Source organism: Siniperca chuatsi, linkage group LG12 (assembly GCF_020085105.1).
Source record: "Siniperca chuatsi isolate FFG_IHB_CAS linkage group LG12, ASM2008510v1, whole genome shotgun sequence".
Classification (NCBI taxonomy): Eukaryota; Metazoa; Chordata; class Actinopteri; order Centrarchiformes; family Sinipercidae; genus Siniperca; species Siniperca chuatsi.
The window spans coordinates 947702-969963 of record NC_058053.1 but is presented as its reverse complement, the minus strand read 5'-3'; the positions used below and the strand labels follow the sequence as shown (position 1 = coordinate 969963).

General features: G+C 39.1%; 1 protein-coding gene across 5 annotated transcripts in view; it reads left to right on the top strand.

Moving 5' to 3' along the window:
• Positions 1 to 22262, top strand: part of pde9aa (phosphodiesterase 9aa) — an 80255-nt gene that overhangs the window by 27865 nt on the left and 30128 nt on the right. For 3 of the 5 annotated variants that reach the window (XM_044216025.1, XM_044216029.1, XM_044216030.1), the window contains 6 exons: positions 2941 to 2984; positions 11033 to 11087; positions 12438 to 12508; positions 18909 to 18993; positions 20677 to 20737; positions 21665 to 21739. In XM_044216025.1, coding sequence (XP_044071960.1) covers positions 2941 to 2984; positions 11033 to 11087; positions 12438 to 12508; positions 18909 to 18993; positions 20677 to 20737; positions 21665 to 21739 — 391 coding nt within the window. Of the gene's footprint in view, positions 1 to 2940; positions 2985 to 11032; positions 11088 to 12437; positions 12509 to 18908; positions 18994 to 20676; positions 20738 to 21408; positions 21484 to 21664; positions 21740 to 22262 lie in introns of all 5 variants that reach the window. The other 2 variants (XM_044216026.1, XM_044216028.1) reach the window with 2 other exon arrangements.

The following is a 22262-nucleotide window of genomic DNA, read 5'->3' as shown; positions in this document are numbered from 1 at the left end:
ATAACATAACAGAGTAGCATACAGTAACATAACATGACAACAAAATATAACAACATACAGTAGCAAACAGTAACATAACATATAGTAGCATACAGTCACATAACACAACATGACATAATATAACAGCGTACAGTAACATGACATCACATAACATACAGTAACATAAAATATGACAACATAGCATACAGTGATATATTATGACATAACATAGCATACAGTAACATAACATAGCATAAAATAAGATAAAATAACATACAGTAACATAACTTAACGGAAGGTTACACGTGGAACCCAGGTTCTCTCCAACACACAGTAACATAACATGACATAATATAACATTAACATAACAACACAACACAAAACAACATAATAGAACTTCTCCTTGTCTGGAGTTTAATTTGTCATTTAATTTACTATCCACAATATAATAGGAATTTATATTTTTAAACCCTAGCACATTGGCATCTGAAAAAAACATGTCTGCTGTCTTGTATTTATAAAATATTGCAGCCTTTGTCAAAGCTGTAGCTCCTGGTGTTACAATAAATACTGTGCACACCTTCAGAGAACAAAATCACTGTCCAGCCCAGTAACTCAGTCAAAACTGTCTGTCAACTCTGTCTTAAGATAACTATTCTTTCAAAATCAACATTAAGGACCTGTGCACACTGACAACCTGTGCCGCAAAAAGGCTTGTATGCTCAGGTTGATAGGTCATCATCTGTTGTTTTTATTTTTGCAGATTCATGATTGCCACTGCAATTAGCTTTTTAGTACATTTTTAGTAATATGGCCTTATGTTGTCAGTTTAACTTTCATTTTTATTGTAAGCTATCACTGCTCAGCTAATCTGTTTGACAGTTGCCTAATACATGTTAACATGGTAAATTCAAATTTCTTACATGTTCAAAAATAACTTGCATGTAGGATTGAGGATCCAGAACTGAACGGGGCCAAGACAGCTTTGTGCTGTTCACACTGATTGAAAAACATCAGTTCTGTCACATGTGGAAAGAAATTGAAGTATGACTGCAGGTGGAATGTAGCCACAGAGTCAGAATTACCTTTCTGATTACCTATCTGATTATCTTTCTGCTCATTAATTAACTAATTAAATGCCATAAAAGTCGGACAATGTGATGTCTGTACCTAAAACATACCATACCATAGCGTTAATTTTCAACTATAGTGTTGATAGTGAGGAGTGCATATTTTTAAAGATGTATATTTAGCACGTGGAGATCATGTATCATCTCTAGGAGTGACCTCAATAAACAGTACTTGCCATGATCATGTTTACAAAAGGTAATGTTTACCTATAACTGCCATAAGAGAGAATTAGGTGAGATTGTGAATGTGGCCATACACTTATGAAAAAAGTCTTTAGTCTTTATTCATATCGATGTTTAGATTAGAGTTGTCAGCTGATTGGTCGAGCTCCGACCGGTGGAGCGGTGGTGGTTTGACTGTCTGGATTGATGCGCTGCGGGGTTACTGGCCGGCCAACTCTGGCCGCTGTTGAAGCCGTGGTGGAAGGTAAATCACATACGGCCCATACGCTGCTTGTTAAATGCTATAACAGCTAACTGCTGTCATGCTACCCTAACTGAAAGCTAATGTTAGCTACATGTTAACGCCAACCGCTAACATTAATGGTGTAGAATTGTGGTGTTCCTTAATACCAGGGTTGGCTAAATTGAGTGTACAAAATTATATCATGTTAATGTCGTCGCAGTGAGACACGTTTATTTTTTTTCACCGTATTTTTCAGATGAAATGGACGGGTACAGTGAACTGCAGGCTGCAGACCAGTGTGTTTACTCTTGCGACCACGAGCAGCCCTGGTCCCATGTCTCCTGCTGAAGCACACAAACGCTGTATTTTGCACATTTATATTTCTGCAGATGAATACATAGTTATGGAACTAAATGTGTTTATAGTGGCTGTTCTTGTATCTGAAAATAAGTATATACTGCTATATATGTAAAAAGACACTTAATGTTTATGCTTGTGTTACCATATTCTAATATTTACAACGCTCTGAGGAAGTAGTGGCTCTCAATTTCACCATGTTACAACAGTAAGCTCAGTATTTTAAACAGGTGAGAGTGCATAGATTAAAATAAGCAAAGGTCCTTATGCTGAATTGCCAGTGATGTGTTTAATAAGTTAAAACAATCGAGTTATGCAGCTGTGTGATGGGTGTAACCTAATGGGTATTATTTGCCTAATCTTCCCAGGTCTTGCGGTGGAAACGCACACAACAATGGGCTGAAGGAAATTTTTTAGTTTCTTTAAAAGTAGTTCCTGGGGATAAAAGTTCCTGGTACTTTTGGTGGAAAAGCAGCTTTAGACAAGAACAGAAATGTGGACTGACCAGCAATTTGCAATACATGCAAACTGAAACCTGGCGTCACTTTGCTGAAGCTGGAGGAATGTAAATGGAATGGTCCTTCAATGTAAATGATGAGAATTGCCTTGGTCTTGTTAGACAAAACCCTTAACCCTCTCCACTCCCAAGGTTATAGACACAGCATTCACACACATACACACAGGCACACACCAATTAGGGAGGACACACATGTTTACTTAGGTAACTTTTGGGGACATTTTCAGTCAGAACAAATCAGACCACTTTAATAGGTGTGTGTGTGTGTGTGTGTGTGTGTGTATACGCTTATGTGCATGTTTTCTATCTTAGGGTAAAATCTGAAACCTATTATTTGACGAACATCATCTGAGGGTAATCCTTGTAAACAGGTTGTGTATGTTTTTGTGTGAGCATGTGTGTCTGTCTTCCCACTTGAATTACTGTATTAAGTGGAAGAAAAGTACAGCGTGTCTGCTTACAGGATTTGGAATTTATTTCAGCTTCACAGCAGCTCTACTCTCAGAATTAACCTGTGCATTAACCTGTGCGTGTGTCCTGTTGTGTTGAAGGTCACCATACCGAGTGGTGCCTATGACTGGAGGACAGCTTGCTGGTGAGTTCCAGGGACTACACACACACACAAACTCAGACAGAGCCATTAAATGACACAAAATATGAGCATAAAAGGATACAAGTGTGTAGAAAATATAGACATCAGAACTGTAATTGTAATCATGATTACTGATTATTGTTAAACTGTCATATGTTCACTCAACTTCTTATTCACTTTCTTGAAAGCTTGCAGAGGGTTCTCATCTACCTCTTGCTCATAAAAGTGCACACACAAATTTCCCAAAATGTCAAACTATGCATATGGTATGATATGAATGTGTGTTTTGAGTAGGGCTGGGCGATAAACCGGAATTGCTGACCTAAATTTACTCTCATCACGTGTTAGCAGAGCAGCAGCAGCACCTTCTTCGGCTGAAACACCTCCTGTGTAGACATGCCTTTACAATTAAACTGATAACTATTAGATCGTGCAGTTTCATTTTACACAAAATTGTATTATACAGATGCAAGACTACAGGACACACGCCTGTTATCTAACTGACACTTGGGACACCAACACACGCTCACACACACACACTCCAGCCGACACTTGCGTTTATCGACAAACACACTCGTTCTCCCTCTCACTCTCTCTCTCTCTCTATCTCTCATTTTCATATAAATTTACGCATCCCCCCCACCCAAATGCATAACCGGCCTCTTAATGCACAGTACAGATTTGACAATGAATAAAAGAAGCATTCATTCACAAACTCAATCAGGAGACGTTTAAAGTTTTACGTTCACATCATAAAGTATCAGTAGTAGGCTACATGTATCAAACACATGACTTACAAACTGTTGTATGTGTCAGCATACACAAATTATTTCCGTACTTCCTTATAGTTTAGAACTAGGCCAAATGTTTATTATACAACATGATCAAGAAGACTAATAACTCGGTACTTATTTTCTGCGTGTAAACAACCGCAATAAAACTACTGTACTTCATTGGACTGACTAACACATGCAGCTAAATCCAGGCCAGCAAGGCACAATAAGCAATATAACCACATCAAAAATTGCACACATACAGTAGCTACATGGGCAGTTCAGTCCACAGTAAAGTCACAGAGAGAGAAAGGGTGTGCATTTCACTCGCCCTATTTGAAGAGGAAGGCCATTCTCCTGTCTTTTATGGTGGCGAAATGGTCAATAACCATATCGTAGAATTTCCCACTGGCCTTTAGGTCCTCCACAACAGCAGAGTCAATGGATATCTTGGCTAGGTTGACTGTCCTGTCCACACGTGTTCCTCAGAGAAGTTTTTATCCTTTTTAGACAGAAAAAGGAACGCCCTGTTAATGTGCTGGTGGCTGGTATCGTGAGCAGAAGCTGGAGCAGCTTGTAGACCTCGGAGAGTATGCCCTGTAGGTCATCCTCAATAAGATGCTGTACCAGCTCTCCTGGTGGCTTGTGAAATAACTTGTTCTTGTACAGCGTATGTAGCTCATTCCTTAACTTCTGCTCATCTAAGAATGGATATGTCTTGATCAGCTGAGCCAACTCACTGCTGGGAAATGCAGCGGGCTTGCAGAAAGATACAAATGAGTGTGATCCAGTGCCTGAAAAAAGCTCAGGTGCTCCATATCTGCAAATCTTTGGGTCATCATTTGGGTGCAATAGTATACTGTCAACAATCTGGAAGTAAAGACGTCGGAAAGATACAACAGTTCCCTCGTCTCCTTCTTGGTGCTTGCGAATACCCTGCTCCAGGTCCTCCCAGCCGCAGCGACAACCTTTTACGTCGGGGCACAGGTTCTCCAACTGCCTGGACTGCTTCAACATAAATGCCACTGAACGTCTCATCTGTTCTCGTGGCTTTGAGAGCGCTGACGGTGCTCTTGATCCGATCCTGGCATTTTTTTATGTCCACCGTCTTACTTTGCAGAACCTGGAAGAGTGGCTCCGTAAGACTGAAAATGGACTGAAAGACCCCGATCAGGAAGGTAAAGTCAAAATCCTCGTGTTTTTGCTTCAAAGCCACACTCTGTGCAATAGTTTCTTTGTCCCAACCCGGTTCTGTCACTATCTTATCGAAAGCGATACAGAGTGACCTGCGTCCTTCATGGATGGCATGTACCATTCCAACTCACAGCAGAACCCCCTGGTACACGCACAGCTCGATCAACTACACACAGTAATGCCGATCTCTTACATGAACATGAGAAAAAATTGTAAAAGGCATCAAGACTGGCAAAAAACAGTTTGGCTGCTTGAATGTTATTTGTGGGATTTCACTAAAGCCTGCTCTCCACCGTGCTGTCCACTCATGCAGCTTGCTCCGTCGATGGCTCTCATCACAATTGATGTTATAGCTTTTGCATCTCTATCTAAGCTAACATCAAAAAATACGAGAAAACGTTCACACACGCCTTTTTCATTAACATATCTGATGGCAGTGAGTTGGCACTTGTTGGAAATGTCTAATGTGTCATCCACTTCTACAGCAATGAAAGGAGACATGTTTATTTCTTTATCAGTCTCATCCTGGAAAACTCGAGCTAAGCTTTCATTGACGTCATTCCATATGGTGTTTTACATTCCGCTGTTGAAGATCCCAAGTGCTCTGCAAGTGTAATGTCAAACTCCGCAAATGCATGTACCAGCGCTACAAAATTGCCCCTGTTAGAGCTGTCAGCGGCCTTATTGTGTCCCCTGAATGCTTGTTCTTGGCACACAAGGTACAAGGCTGCAAAAATTAATTTCATCAGAATATCACGGTTTTTCTTTACCTGTTCATTGTGCTTCTTTGTGCTAATGCTTCTTGCCAAGTCCAAGACCAACTAGCCACTCCATGCAGACATAATTTTCCTGATTGAAAGTCCAAATCCCTTTTTTCCTCTCCTTATGCAGCTCTAGTTTTGGCGTTGGCCTGCCGTCAGATTTAATTTTAAGTTGCTGCTGTAATGGTAGTTTAGTAAAATATTTTTTTTACAAATCTCCACCTTCCATAACTGCACTTGCTAATGTTGCTAACAGTGATAACAGTTACTTCATTTCAGTAACGTTATAACATGCTATGATTTGATTGGTGTGAAGCCACATACTCTCTTGGCGTAGTCCTGACTTATCACAGTTTGGCAGTGGAATGATGGTAGCCTCATCTGATTGGTTAATCATTAAATTTTTTTTTCATCAAGGGATGCCAACTCGGCCTGGCCTCCTGGCGGACATGACATTAGTCAGTAGGAGTGCGATAGTGTTTCACCACACATTCATTCATTGATGCACTGTTTCACTCATTGTAAAATACTCAATGAGAAATGGGAAAGACATGGTAGCAACAGCACAGAATTACTGAAAACACAATGTTTTTATTAAAATGACAACTACAGTCTGACAAAAACACAGGAAGCCTGGCTTCCCTTGGCCTCTGGGAGAAAACGCTACTGCTGACATCTAACCAAAAGTTCAACCAACCAGTCAGCACAAAGTCTAATCCAGTATCTTCAACTGGTCATACTGTAATTAATTCAGACAAACATATGATAAGTCAGCCAACATAACATATAACCAACATGAAATATCATACAGGAAAACAATAGTTGTATAAGTTATGTTATATTGTTACATTGTTATTGGAAAGGGAGGCTGTTGCTCAGATGGGAGAGAAAGACATTTACCCCAAATTGCTCCCAATAAGCAAGCCAGCATGTTCCATGGCACTTCTGCTGTCATGTGGCATGTGTGTGTGTGTGAGTGAGTATGCAGAGATGAATGACAGGCTTTGTAAAGCACTTTGTCCAGCTCAGGTAGAAAAGTGCTATATAAATTGTCCCTATTGGCTGTCCTGCATGGCTGTCAGGCTAGGGGGGTGGGCTCACCTAGTCACAAAGCCGGTTTGAAAGGGGTGATGAAGGGACAGGTGTGGGACCAGAGTTTTGAGTGATGTTTTTCTGAGTGCCGCGATGGAGAAGGGCCTTCGAGTTTCCCCCTTTTCCCAACGAAGTTTTGTTTCAAGTTATTGTCTGCGTGTTTAATGTCTGCAAATTAACTGTCAATAGAGTATCAACGCTAAACAGTGTCGGACCACGGAGAGCGAGCTGAGTGATGGGCATCGGATCAGTGCCGGGGCAACAGGTAGGCCCATACACCTTACCTTTTGGCTGGCAGCCGAACGCTCATCTCTTGAGATTCATATATGCACGGGCAGCCAAGCCCTGGAAGCCCCAGACACGAGTGTTAGTACCCCAAGTAATAGCAGAAAGTCCCCAGGGTTTAGTTTTTGATATAGATCTTAGGACACATCACAGCCCTAGGTGTGAATGTGTGTTCTTGTACTTGCATTCTGTGTCCTAGTTCCACTTGATTTGTTTTTTAAGTGTCTAGTCAGAAGTCAGAAATCATAAGCTGTCATATGCAGTTACAAAGACACATTCATATAACTCATATAAAAAACAGTATATAATAATTATTATTATTTGCTCTAACTTACATTTGTTCATTAGAAGAGCCTTAATGTGTGATGTACAAATGTAATGTTTTCTGCCAAATATGGATTATTTGCTTGGTTTAAAAATGATTTACACAAGATTCTCAAATAAAACCATTTCCAAGACTAGTTAGAAGGTTGATGTTATTCTCCAAAAGACTATGTTATTATTTTTAGAGGTCAAATTATTTTATTTTTAAAATAAATGGATCAAATGACAATGGAATCAATGTGACAATGTGAAAGGGGTCGCTCCCCTCGGCTTTACGGAGCTTTATATTGGGTTTCAGCTTCTCATGAGCCCAACTGAATTCTCTGTAACTGCTGGATGTAAATGGTAAATGGACTGTACTTGTATAGCGCCTCTCTAGTCTTCCAACCACTCAAAGTGCTTCAGACTACACTATATGTCACATTCACCCCATATTCATACAATGATGGCAGAGGCTACCATGCAAGGTTGCCAACTGCTCATCAGAAAGAAACATCATTCACACACACTCACACATGGCACAGCCTTCGGGAGCAATTTGGGGTTCAATTTGCCCACACTTCAACATGTGGGTTGGGGGAAGTTGGGGATCTAACTACTATTCTCCAGATTAGTGGGTGACCTGCTCTACTTCTAAGCCACAACCTCTGCGACAGTTAACTAAGTAACTGTCTGCTAACATGTTCGCCATATCAACTTAAAGGTGACAATATGTCAATGTTGTGTTCACAACTTGGTCTTGCTGCCCTCAAGTGGCCAAAAAATCAGTTATTGCAGGTTTAAGTGAAATGTTTTTGTGTGAAATCCTGTATATCTCAAGAAGCATTTAACACTTGTAATTAACAGTAAGTAGCCTCCAACACTATAAATAGGGATGCAATCATGGACACTGGAGCAAGGAGGATATTTATTGCTGGTAGAGGAGAAACATTAGAGAAAACATACAATAAGAAGAAACTAGAACTACAATAACAAGTGCAGACAAAAGAATGCATGAAGAGAGTATCAGCAAAATAATCTAACTGGCACCACTGAAGAGTGCAAAGCAAGTGGTGTAATTTTCAATCAAATCAATTTGAAGATAGCTTAGTAACATTTTGTTCATTATGACCAATGGTATATTGTACAGTCATTCCACAACATGTTTCAGAAGGTGTGTGCGCATATCTGTGTCTGTAACACAACCAGTTAGGACCCAAACAGTCAACAAATGGCAGAGCATTAGTCAAAATGTGGAGGAAAATCCATTTGAACTCGTTAAACCCCTTTTTCTTTTGGTCCAAGCACACACACACATACACATACCTGGGAAAACATCTATAAAAAGCTCCTGATCTCATAACCACTTCACTACAATAGTTCAAAGCCATATAACTCATTTTATGGAGACTGAACATCACATCAGTGGTAGCGCTGAACTCGGACACTGACCTCTTAAAACTCTGTTCTGTTCTTCACTCACTACTGGCTTCTGCTCCTCACTCTTTTCACGACAACCCTATTCACACACACACACTCAGCCACAACAAGTCTCTGACTGGCAGAGACTGTGTATTCATTTCACTCATATTAAAAGAGCAAAGCGATGGAGAAGTAAACAACTGTCGTACCTCATCAGGAGCCATGTGTTGTCATATGTTATAAACAGCACTGCATAACAACCAATTCACTCCACAACCATCACATTTACAGAACAGCACCACCACTGACACGAATGCACACTGAACTGTGCAGCACGACTTGCATAGCAAGACCAGGGCAAACTGCATTGACTGACATTTTAACATGTGAGCATGTGCAGAACAAAGACTTCAGACAGAGTACGGATGGCTGTGACAGCAGAGCAATGGGATCAAAAGAAAAAAACTTTACATATAGTGATGCATTCTTGTTTTGACAATAAGTCCAACTAAACACTGAAATTGCTCTAGAAGTTTCAACCACAGAACATTTAACTCTTTGTAAAATTCAGACACTTTTGTGCTGTAAGCACGTTCACTACAGCGGCTGTCCTCTCACTGTACTGTAACTCCAATAAATAAAATACAATCAAATCAGGACAATTTTGTCAGATTTGCTGTAGAACCCAGTTTTTCCTTGAGATCTGGTTTCTTGTTCTGATGGAGCTGATTGCCAGCAGGACCGGGTTGCTCCGGTTCCTCAGTTTTGTCTTTAGCTGACAGACGCACGGAAATCTCTGCTCACACGCAACAGTTATGACAGGTATTTTGAAGGAGATAGAAGCCTGGGAAAGCATGCTGAAATGGTTCTGATAAAACAAGCCAGTTTGTTGTTTCAGTTTGACACGACAATGACCATCAATTAAATATTTATTTTTGTACAAGAGTAAAAACGCTTGGATGGTCAAGAAAAACTAGTTGGTCCAGACTGTGAACAGCTAGCTTGTTAGCAGCTACGAGTCAGGCTAAAGTCAATTAAAATAACCTGAAACCAAAAATATGTTTCGGAGCTGGAAGCCACAGGTAGAGTAATCGGAGCGATCAGATGATTGATCGTGTTTTCTCTTGTGATTTTTTTTTTTTTCCACAGCGAAAAAAATCACAGTGACTCGTAGCTTTTCAGTCTAGACCGACTCTGTTTTGAAGAGTAGAAGCTGCCGTAGTAACGTTATATAAACAGGGACTTCTCATTTCTTTCCTGTGCTAGCAAACACAACAAACAGCTTTTCAGTAACTATTCCACTGCAACCTGAGCTTACCTACAGGCTTCATGGCTGACAAAAGTAACGTCACTACCCCTCAGCACTGACCAGCTGAATATGACGACATGGTCATCTGCTATATCGCACATTAATTGTTTACCAAATATATTTGATATATTGTCCAGCCCTACATAATCCCTCATGGCTAGAAAATTCCTCCAAATCTGAGGTTCTGGGTTAAAAATGTTAAAGAATACTCAGATGTCCAAATATGTTCAAATATTGACGTTTTAACTATTAATACTCACTAAACATGTTATTCTTTTTCAAACAAGCTCATTTACTGAAATAATTCAGCATGTTATATGTGTTGCCTGAGAGCTGTTGAATGCAGTGTTTGCCTGTCGGTGACAGTCCGGTCCACTTAGTCTCTCAGCTGAACCGGCTTAATTAACCACAGACAGAAGTTTTGCTAACTCTGTCTGCACTGACCTGTGACCCCCGCATGAAAAACGGAACGTGTGACACAATATACAAACCACTACCGACCGACAGTGTCTTTATTTAATTATTATTATTTATTTTTAACAATTTCTCGTAGCTGTTAGTTTATTGGTCTGTGGTGCTGAACTTTGCCCACTACAGTGGAGCTTTTATCCAATGGCAGGGCTTTGTTTGTGTGGGTGGGTGGGTGGCTGTGTGTGTGTGTGTGTGTGTGTGTGTGTGCGTGAGAAAGAGAAACTGAGTGTGAGCAAGTGTGTTTATCAGGACTATTGATGCACAGTACATAGTTGCTGTTGTATTTATAATGAAATATTCTGCCTCAGTGGATTCAAGCTGTTTACCATAGACACCTCTGTATGTGTGTGCATGCGTATGTGGACCAGCAGTCGTGCAGTCTGTTGACTGTGTGTGTGTGTGTGTGTGTGTAACACAGCTCCACGCTTGCTCTCTCTTCAGATAAAGAGGAACTCTTTCAGAATGTGCTGACGCAAGTAGCAGAGCAGTTTTCAAGGTAAGCAGCTGGCTGAATATGTTCACACGGCAGGAGATCTTCACTTAACTCACTGTTAACTCCTTAAGCTGTAGCTACTATTATTACATGTGCATATTTTCTCAGTTTTGTATATTAATTACTGTAAATAATTTGATAATTTGCTTCTATTACCTCTTTTACATTTCTTCTTTTTTTAATCAGGTTGCTAATTCTTGTGAGTTCCTCTAGTGTACTGACCATTTTTTGTGTCAAGAAAAACATTGCATCTCCAAAACCTAAGCCAGACCGAAGAAAAAGAAACCTTGTTTTGTAACTTGATGATAATGTCCCTTGGTTTAAAGTATTTTATAATCCCAAGAGGCTGGAGGCTGAGGACTGCCTCGACTTATACAGGAGTATTTAAACCTTCATCTTAAGAGTTACAACGTTTTGACCCAGCAGCTGCAACATGTGTATGTTACTGTATCTTGTGCTGCTGCTGTCTCTCTTGTCTGCACTTTTCACTCATTTTAACTAATTCCACTGACGCCAGACATGATTTCAAGGCTCCTTCTCTGCTTCAGCTCTCTTAACACATTTTCTTTTTTCCAATCACACATCATGTACAGGGAGTTTTACTTGGTGACACTCTCAAGTGCAGTGATACATAAGAGCAGATGTGCACAGGACAGGAGTTCACAGGTGCAAAGGGAAGCAGGACATTAGACTAAAGATACTGTGTTGTTGCTTGTGTCACATAAAGTGCAGCCACAGATCTGACTGCAGTGTTGAGGTATGAATAGGTAGATATGATATAGTATAATAAGTTGTATAGATAAGTTGTATAATATAGTTTGATAAAATGATTTATCAGTAGTTACAACTACAATGATGGCACTGTTAGAGTAATTACATAAACTACAGAGGATAGATTGTAGGCCGTTATTGACTAATCAACTGATTATTTGTTATTCCAATTACTTATTTTGTCAGAACAACAATTAAAAATGTTTTATTCAGTTTGAAATATAGATTGGAAATCCTGGAACCTACAAATGTTTTTCAATTTTATTTAATAAATTACCTAAAATCATTAGTTGATAATGAATTCATCTACTAATCACTGCAGTTCTGTTGGATATTACAGTAAGTTTGGTTTGTATGTTTTGCAAATATATGTTCAATATACACGTTAGTGCAGGGATGTATAGAAAGTACAGTTTTATATGAAGTAGTTAATACTTTATTAAATGCAACCAACAGCTGTAAATATCCACCTGCAGCAGAAAGGTGTAAATATACAACAAAGTCTGAGATGCAGATCCCGTCTCTTTCTTAATTAATTTCTCCTTCTCTGTCTCTCTCCCACCTGTGCCTGTCTGTCCGCAGGGCGTTCAAGATCAATGAGCTAAAGACCGAGGTCACCAACCGTCTTGCCATGTTGGAAAAGAGAGTTGAGCGTAAGTTGGTTTCCACCACCCCACTGTCATATTTACACACCTCTGTCATCAGCTGTTCAGAAACGAGAGACACAGTCACCAGAAAAAAGGAATACAGTTTATTTACAGCAAGAGTTTTTTGAATATCAACGTACTAAAGAGTCCCAATCTCAGGGTTGCCATGACCTTTACATTTTTTGAGCCTTCAAAAATGTTTTGAGGATTAATGGGTTTGATTCATCATCACTTTCACATCCTGAGGAAAAACTATACACTTCTTAAATTCTTAATTTTCAGTCAAGTCATTTAAAAGTCTTCCGATTGAATTGTTAAATTGTTAATTTAATTGTTAGTGATCCTGTTGCTCAATCAGTTAAAAGTAAACTGGCTGGCTTAAGTGATGAACAAGTGCTTTATTTTAAAGAGAAACTCATTATGATTTACATAACTGTTCCACATGTTTTGCCCAAAAATAAATATATTGCACATTTTGCAAAATAAGGTAAGGGGGTACTTCTTGTATTAGGTATAATATCACTATAATTTGAAAAAAAAGAAGAAGAAATTAATTACTTTCTACAGTTGTCATGTCACACCTGTCTCATGTGTGTAGCACTACATTTTTTCAAATCACACAGAAAATGAAAAGTGTATTGCTTCAGAAAATCTATGAAATCAGTCAGAATCATCAATCCGAATCAACCAACCCATCAGATAAAGTATGAAGTCAGTCACAGCTCAGATGTTGCAGTGCCTACCATCAGTATGTAACAGAAAGCTAAATGTGGAGTCAATAATGTGTGGCCTGATTGCCTTTTAAATGCTTTATTATAATTATGCTTTATTATTATAAGTTTTTTTTCCTTTATTTGACAGTGTAAAGTGCAGAGAGAGACAGGAAACATGAGGAGAGAGAGAGGGGTATGACATGTAACTAGCGTCCCGACCGGAATCGAACCGGTCGCTTATATGGTACGCGTCTTAACAAGTAGGCTTCCCACAACATTGAATTTTTAAAGACATAATGTAAGGGCTTGCTGACAGATCACCAATGCTCTGGATGCAGCCAAATGCATGAACATCCAGACATACATTCTGTACACATGACACACAAGTGTACACAAGTTATGCAGTCACTCCAGCATGCTAGAGAGGGGCTAGTGACAAGTAGAGTTAATCCGTTATAGACAACAATCCAATAAAAATGTACACACTAAAATTAACAAGTGTAAAGTCCAATACCCACTAGTGGAGTTTGAAATGCATCAAAACACCCGCATTCCATTGTTTTTTATGTAAGCCCGCAAACCCCCAGCCTCTTGACACATGTCATCACAGGTTGAAGGATGTCAACTTGGGATACGCCGCTATCCTATGTCACAGCGTTGATGCACGTCATCTCCTCAGAAAGCAATTTTATCACATTAATTCGTTGGATTTGCACCTCCTGGCTACGGTACCCTAACTAATTCTTTTGTCTGATGATGGTGATGTTGCTGATGTGTGTCAAACCTAAGAGTCTACAGCCATGCTACAGCTCTGTGAGGGTGTACTTTGGCACAGCAGTGTTTTGAGCTGAATGCTAATGTCCTCATGCTAACATGCTGACAGGTATAATGTTTACCATTGTCACTATCTTAGTTTAGTGTGTTAGCATACTAAGATTTGCTAGGAAGGAAAGGAAACTTACCTGCTGGTGGCATTAGAGGAAACGTCAGGGATCACCAAAATTGTTAAGAGACAACAAATGTCTGCACAAGTTGTCATGGCAATCCAGCCAATAGTTGAGATATTTCAGTCTGGACTCACCAACCAACATGTCGTTCCTTCATCCACGCTGCTAGTGTGGCTAAAAAATCGCTTAACGAAGAAAGATTAAGAGATCAAATTATATGAACTTCTGTCTGTAAAGTGTGCTTCCAACACGAGATTTAGTAGATTGCCGTGTCTTATCAACACCGGTATTTTGTCAGTTTTCTGCATATTGATTTCATGGCATTCACTTTAGCTTGTTTTAACTTTAAATTAAACTACAGAGAAAATCGTGTTATATAAGCGCTGTACAGTAGTGCTTAGACTGATTAGTGTACATTAGTATAGAGATAACTGCATGCCTTAATTGCATGTTGTCTGAACTTGTGTTCCTCTACAGTTTATGAGGCTGTGATTAGATAAATTGAAGCTGCACAGATCATGTGGTCTGCTAACCCACCTCCAGAGGCTGTTGACCTTGTGCTAGAATCTACTGAACATTGACCACATTTTAACCCGTTTAGAGCAGAAAGGAATGTATCGTCATCTTCACACTTATACAACAGCCACCCTGGAGTCATGCAGTGATGCCGTTTCCTCCTCAGCTGACCATTATCAGTTTCCAGATTTTTGGTGTTTTATTAACTGTGAGGAGGACATTTGTTCTTCTGAGTCTGCCGACCTGCTCACTGCTGCTGCAGTTTACATGTCTGATGGTATCTTGGCACTCGGTATAGATCATTTCTCTCAAGATAAAAGCCAGCTATAAAATACGATGACTAAAGTTGTTGTGATAGCCAGGTTCGCTGCGCTGTCCTACCATCATGTTGTTTTTATAATATAGGTCTCAGTGTTCTCAACAGGCCAGCTGTTATACTAATTATCCACAGGAACATTTAATCAGCGATCGTTTTGCAATCATTACATCCTTCCTAGTAAGGCTGTGATTAAAGATAGAAGATCACAGGAAGCTGAATGAACACAAGGAACATCCACAAGAAAAACCGCATCAGTCTGTTGGGGATTGTGACATGATATAATAACAATCATGTTATTAACAATCAACAAACCACTGGTGTTTCCTGTGAAACCTCAGTGTGTAGGTGTGTAGTAAACTGTGCAAGAAGCACCTACGCACATGTGTCTCCGTGTTGGTGTTTCTACATGTGTGTGGGCTGTGTGTAATGCATGATGCGTCCCCTCCCCGACCCCATTTCCCATGCATTAATAAACACTAAATTGCATGCCATCACAAATACGTTGATGTTACAGACTGTAGCTGGCAGCCTTTTTGGTCGACGTCTTATTCTGACTCTTCTGTCTCTGACAACATGTGTTTCACCATGTGATGTGGCTGCAATTTCATAATAGCCCCCTATGCACTGACCCTTTCAGTCATCTTGACAACATGATCTGAGTTTGCTTTGGTCACCATGGTGATTTTCCCAACTCTACTAGGCAACTTTCTTTTGAAGCAAAGTGATTTATGAACTGATCTTCAGGTTTGGGCTTAGCTCAGAATTCAACAGTGAACGTTGACTAAAATGTTCTTCAATTTGTACATTTGAACTGAATTTGTTTGGCACTTGGGATTTTTAATGAATAATCATTTTTAATTAATACTTAGTTATTGCATGGATGAACAGTATTTGAAATGTCTGAAAGTCCCTAAAGTTTTAAAAAGCTGAAAGGGACATAAATGAGATCATGAGATCATAATCATGAGACAGACAGAAAACTGAAACAAGGAGCAACCAAAGGATCTATTTGCTCAGTGGACGTTAGTAGTAGGCTATATGAATGGCAGGTATCAGCAGGACAGGGACATACTATGAAAACAGCGTTGCAGTGTAGTCTGCTAGTGGCAGCCATTTAACCCAACTAGCCTGTTTTACAGAAAAACAGGAGTTAAGTTGAACTGACCAGTAGCCATATACAGGATGTTAACAGAGCTCAACCACTGCAACTTAAAAAAACACATGGAAATAGACAAAACACAAGCAACATCTTTGCCACTGAAAATACAGAAAACACAAGCTAATACAGAAACACTGCAAGTCCAACACAGCAAAAGGAACTGAGTTACACACAATGGAAGTTTCCGGGGGGATAAAACCTGATAAACACGACCAGATGCGTGATTTGCTGAAATCGACCACCAGCAATGAACTAACAATGTTTGTTTTAGTTTTAACATTCTAATTTTACTTTTACTTGCTTGTTAGCTAGCTAGCTAGCATTTGCATTATTGTTTGCAGTACCAAATCATTACAGACTGCTAAATTAACCCCCTTCTGCTACGTAGCCAACCTTTGAGGGTGAGAAGTGTCCAGCATTCCACACTCAACTTTTTGACTGTTATGAGTACACCATCTGGGTACTCATAGTGCACTGCATTTTGCCATGATTGTCACTGTGAACGCACTTATGCACTCAAAATAGCAAGTGTAAGTACAGAACGGCGCAAATTGAGACAGCACCTCTGTCTACAGCCATGCTAGCTGCTCTGCGAGGCTGTACTTGGGCTGTACTTGCTAAAATACCCACAATGCTGATGATTAACAGGTATAATGTTTACCATGTTCACCATCTTAGTTTAGGATTTTAGCATGCTAACATTTGCTAATTAGCACTAAACACAAAGTAAAGCTCAAGCTGATGGGAATGTCATTAGTTTTGCAGATATTTGGTCATAAACCAAAGTATGGACAAATCGAAATTTTGACCTGATGATGACGCCAGTTGAAAAGAGGATCACCAAAGTCATTACAATTCATCCTGAGGGCAACATGAATGTCGTAAGCCAAATTTCATGGCAATCCATCCAATAGTTGTCCAGACACTTCACCCAAAACCACAATTGTCAACATCATGGTTGCACAAGAAGAAAAGTCAGGGGCTCCCCAAAGTCAATAGGATTCATCCTCTGTACAAACTTTCATGGTAATCCATCCCATAGTTGTTGAGATATTATTAGCTGCTGCTAGTGTGTCTAATACAAACAGAAATTTGTGTTGTTGCAGCATTTCTGTATTTGTTGTGTGTTATGTTGTGTAAGTGTTGTCAAATTGGTGGATGTTTTTCTTAATTGTTGTTTGCGTCTTTTAAAGAGTACAGCATATGTGTTTTCTTCATTTGCTTGGGTTTTGTCTTGCTTGCACTGTACTTTTGTCTGTGGGGAAAAAAGGACTTCTCCTAACAGAACATTGAACATTACCAACGCAATCTAAACCTAAAGTAATTAGAACATGACAGCATTAAAAAATAAAAATAATTGGCAAAGTCTGATTATAAATTGACAGATCATAAAAATGTAATAAGATTATATAACACTGTTTTTTTGTTGTAACAATATAATAAAGTTGTTATTCTGAATACTAAGATACACATATAAACACAGTAACCATGACTCAACATCATAAAGAAAAAACATTTTCCATAAGCAAAATAAAAAAAGATTGATTAGGTTTTTTTTTTAAACAACCCAATTAAATTAAAAGTTAAATTAATTCACAATATTATATTAGAAGATATATTTCCAGCAACTTAAGTTCAGATCAGATTCTACTTCCTGGGGTTGTGGACAATTCAGTTCAAATTGCTACTTTTGATTTAAGCTGGGATATCTAAATTCTGACTTGAGAACAACCCTGCAGGGCAGACTTAGAGCTGACAACATAAATTGTCCAAGTTTCATGAACCCACTCAGGATTTCTTTCCTCCAATCCTGAAAAATATTTTTTTCAGTACCCACTCTCTCTGACTGGCTGTACTGTAGTATTAGTTTCAGATCTGACGCACAGCCACTTCACACAAGCATGCCAATTGCCTGGATACCTGGTCACCACGGCAACAGCGTGGCGCCCACACAGATCTCCATCCTCTCATCACTTTGGTCGCTATGGTCACCTATTCTAATGGGAGCTGGAGTGTTGTCAGAGGCGACCTTTTCTGTTTCAGTAGAAAGAGGTGGATTGATGAAAGAGAGAGAAAGAGCCATGAGGACAGGAGGCAGATAAGAGAAGTACACAGAGTCAGATAAAGATATGTGAGTCCAAAGAATTCTAATAGCAGCATACAGCTGCAGGATCTGTTTCCCTCTCTCAGTATCCACTCCTACACCACCGACCCATGTCTCTCTCCAACTTTCAGACATTCTCTGAACCCCTGCTGCTTTCTCTCAGTCACTCCACCTCTATGTAAATGAATTTCATGGGGCACGAGAAGCTCATTACCCAAAGTTAGGTATTGCCACAAAGTTTGACACTAAATCTCTGGCTCTCTGTCTACTGGAATTCATGTTTCATGAACTTGATCAGCTGCTGGCATAAATGCAGCAACGTCTAGTGTTGGTTCATGGGAAGACAGAATAGTGGCTATGAAAGACGTACTGTAAATAATAATACATTTCTTTCTAAATACTTGTTTGATTCATCAATGTGAAGGACAGACTTTTTATTTTTGAATGTATTTCATTTTTTTTTTTAAACATTTTTTTTATTGTCCTATGCAGGGGAGAAAATCATTTAAGGCCCTGTTAATTTAGTGACCCATAGTCGTTCTGGGCAACTTTATATGTTTGTAGAAACAAATAGTATCAGGAGGTTTGAAAAATATTAACTTTAATAGGACTAGTGGGGTTTTATTAAATGACTCTGTCTGTCTGCAGTGGAGGGGATGAAGGTGGTGGAGATTGAGAAATGTCGCAACGACATCAAGAAACTCCGTGAGGAGATGGCATCCAGAAACAACAGGTGACAGCAACAACAGAAGCAATTCTCTGCTCAATAACTGAATCTCCCTGGCCTTTTCATTAGTACAATCTAATGAACACAGAGGACAGTCTCTAGCTCCTGTCTTATCAACAGAGTGGTGAACTGTCACGGGACAGCTGATCCTGATTAGTGGTTTCCAAGACCTGGTTTTTGGAATCAGCTCCTGCTTCTATTGAATAGCAAGATACTGTGAGGAGATCTGCTTTCTTGTTAACCTTATCTTACTGTAGATGCAAACATGCGCAGCAATTGGTATTGCATTAGTATCAGTATTAGTGGCAGTAATAGCAAGAATAGTAGTTGTTATTGCATTATTGATATTAATGCTGAAAAAGTTAGTCGATTAATGAATTAGTCACTCATCAGAAAATGAATCAACCACTATTTTAATATTCAATTGATCCTTTAAGTCATTTACTAGCAAAAGTTCCAAACTATAACACTAATAAATAATCATATGAATAAACTGTGTAAAATATATAAATGAACCAACAATTTGTGAAATAATTGAAGCAATTATTAAAACTCAACTCATTATTGTGAAATGTCATTTCCTCATTCATTTTCATAATAAAATGTTTATGTCAATATAGACATTTTTATCTCAAAATGCCTTTTTTCGAAAGCCTGTTTTTATTTCATAATAGTGTTTTTTGCTATGATACATTTACAAGTATTTCATGTCACTTTTCATGATGTGAAATTTTATTTCATAACACATTTTATTTCATACTTTGACTTTTCATGACAGTAATGGTGTCAATAGTCACCTCCCTCTCACCTGTCAGCCAGTCACATGACCCCTGCCTCTTAAGCTAGCAAGCTCAACAGCTGCTACGCTAAGTTAGCCAGTTAGCTCCTGTTAGCTAGAGCAACAACAGTGCCAAAGTAATCTGGTAGCAGTTGTTGATCTGGCTTGCTTAAGAGAGGCAGGGGTCATGTGATTGGCTGAAAGGTGAGACGGCAGTGACTACATCACTGTCATGAGAAGTGACGTGAAATAAAATGTGTCAATATGAAATATAACATGAAATAAAAAGTAGCATTTAATAAAAGTGTCATTGGCGAAAATTCTATTATGAAATAAGAACAGACTTTTGAAAAAGGACAGTTTGAAATAAAACAATATATATTATGAAATAAAACTAACAAAAAATAACACTGCATAATAATGAGGTGAGTTTGAATAATTTCTTAAATAATTTCATAAATTATTGGTTCATTTATATATTTTACACAATTAATTCATATGATTTATTTATTTCTTAAGATCTTTTTTATTCATTTAATACAACACTTTGGGGTTCCATACCAAACATAACCTGGTTCCAGCTTCTCCAAAGTATGTGTTGGCTACTGTTCCCTGTTTATATCATTGTAAATGGAATACAGTATTTTGGGTTTTAGACTGATGTCACCTTGGGCTCAGGGAACATGTGATGAACAATTTTTACAATTTTTTGACGATTTGTACTACAAGATAAGCTGATTGATCGAAGAAAGACAGATTATTCGACAATGAAAATAATCATTAGTTAAAGCCTTAATCAGTGTCACTCATATTCATTATATATTATTAAATTTAATATATGTATTATTATTTTAGCAGTAGTAGTATTGGTACCAGTATTGTTATTTATTCTTGTTTTTATTTTCTTTCAGTAACTTCCTGGAAGACAATAAGAAGCTGACTCCTCGCAGAGACGTGCCCTCCTACCCTAAGGTAAGGTTTTCCTTTCTACCACACACTGTTCACTCCTCTTTCTGTTAGCCAGGTGAGTCTGTTGATGTCAGGTGTACTAAGAAATACCACGCCTCCACTGTGGTTCCAGGAAAAAGATAGAACAAGTGTTTGTTCTCAAGCACGTGGTGGTTCCACGTGTACGTTTACTCAAAAACCAAACCAAATATGTTTGATTAACATGTTTGATTTTCTGCAAACGCAGTGGAAAGGTGACAGTTGTATAAATGTAATTGGCCAGTTTTTTATAGATGTTGATCAGGTTTAGTCCACATCTGTTCCCAGAAATCAGTCAGTGCAGTACAGTAGGTCACTGTGAGATAATCATCTCATCTCTACGCAGAAACACTCTCAGAGAACACACCAATGAATCCATAAAACATTTGCACACAGTTGTATTTTAGAAACACATTCACCTGTTGACAACTAGTGCTTCCTTTAGTATAGCTACCAGTGATATTTGTAACACATTTAATAACTGAACAGAATTTAAACATTTCGAATAGTTCCTTTCTGTGGTGGGATACAGCAGTCGGGATTACATTAGTTAATATGCATGACCATTACAGTAGGTGAGTGTAGTGGTGTGTAGAGGTGTGCCCCCGAGCCAGGCGGAGGCAGACAGGGTTAACTGCGAGCTCTGTTGCCTGCAGTACATGCTGTCACAACAGACCATAGACGCCCTCAAAAAACCCGCCTTTGACGTCTGGCTGTGGGAGGCCAATGAGGTAAGACTGACCAGCTTGCTGAACCCGTCTCACCCACAATAACCCCTCTCTCCTCTCCTCTCCTCTTCTCTCCTCTCCCTGTGCCCCCTGTCTGCCCTGCTGCCCTGTGTGTGTGTGTGTGTGTGTGTGTGTGTGTGTGTGTGTGTGTGTGTGTGTGTGTGTGTGCCCTGTGTGTGTTTAGTACCATCTGTCTAAGGAGACAGTAGAAGCTCTTAGATTGCCTTCATTCGATGCTTGGCAGTGGGAACCCAATGAGGTGAGACTCATGCCTTGATTAATCCACTGATTAATTTTTCATCAAGGACAGGTTAATAACAGTTAATTATTACTGATAAATCAACTAATGATGAAGTTATTAATAGTCAAAAGGTCTTTACTTAAAGTAGGAAAGAAAAACAATGGGTTTTTAAGTGTCAGCTGCCTGATGACTTGTCAAACACAGGTGAACCTGATAACTTTAAAATAGTTAAAACTTATTTAGCATTGATCTAAAACATTGTCGAACTCTCGATGAACAGTTTAAAAAAAGAGATATCTTTTTTTTATTTTGCGCATTCTTGTTCCTTGTTAAAACATAGTGCCTACATTATCCATAATGCAACTCCACCACCAACAGTTGGGTCAGAGATTTGGGTGGTCTGGTAAGCTCACTTCTTTCAACTCCACATCCCCAGATTTTTTTTCATTTTCAAACTTGTAGTCTTCAGACCCAACTGATGCTGACTCAAGTGACATCACTTGAGGGTATTTATCAGACTTCATGCAGCTCCCTCTGGAGA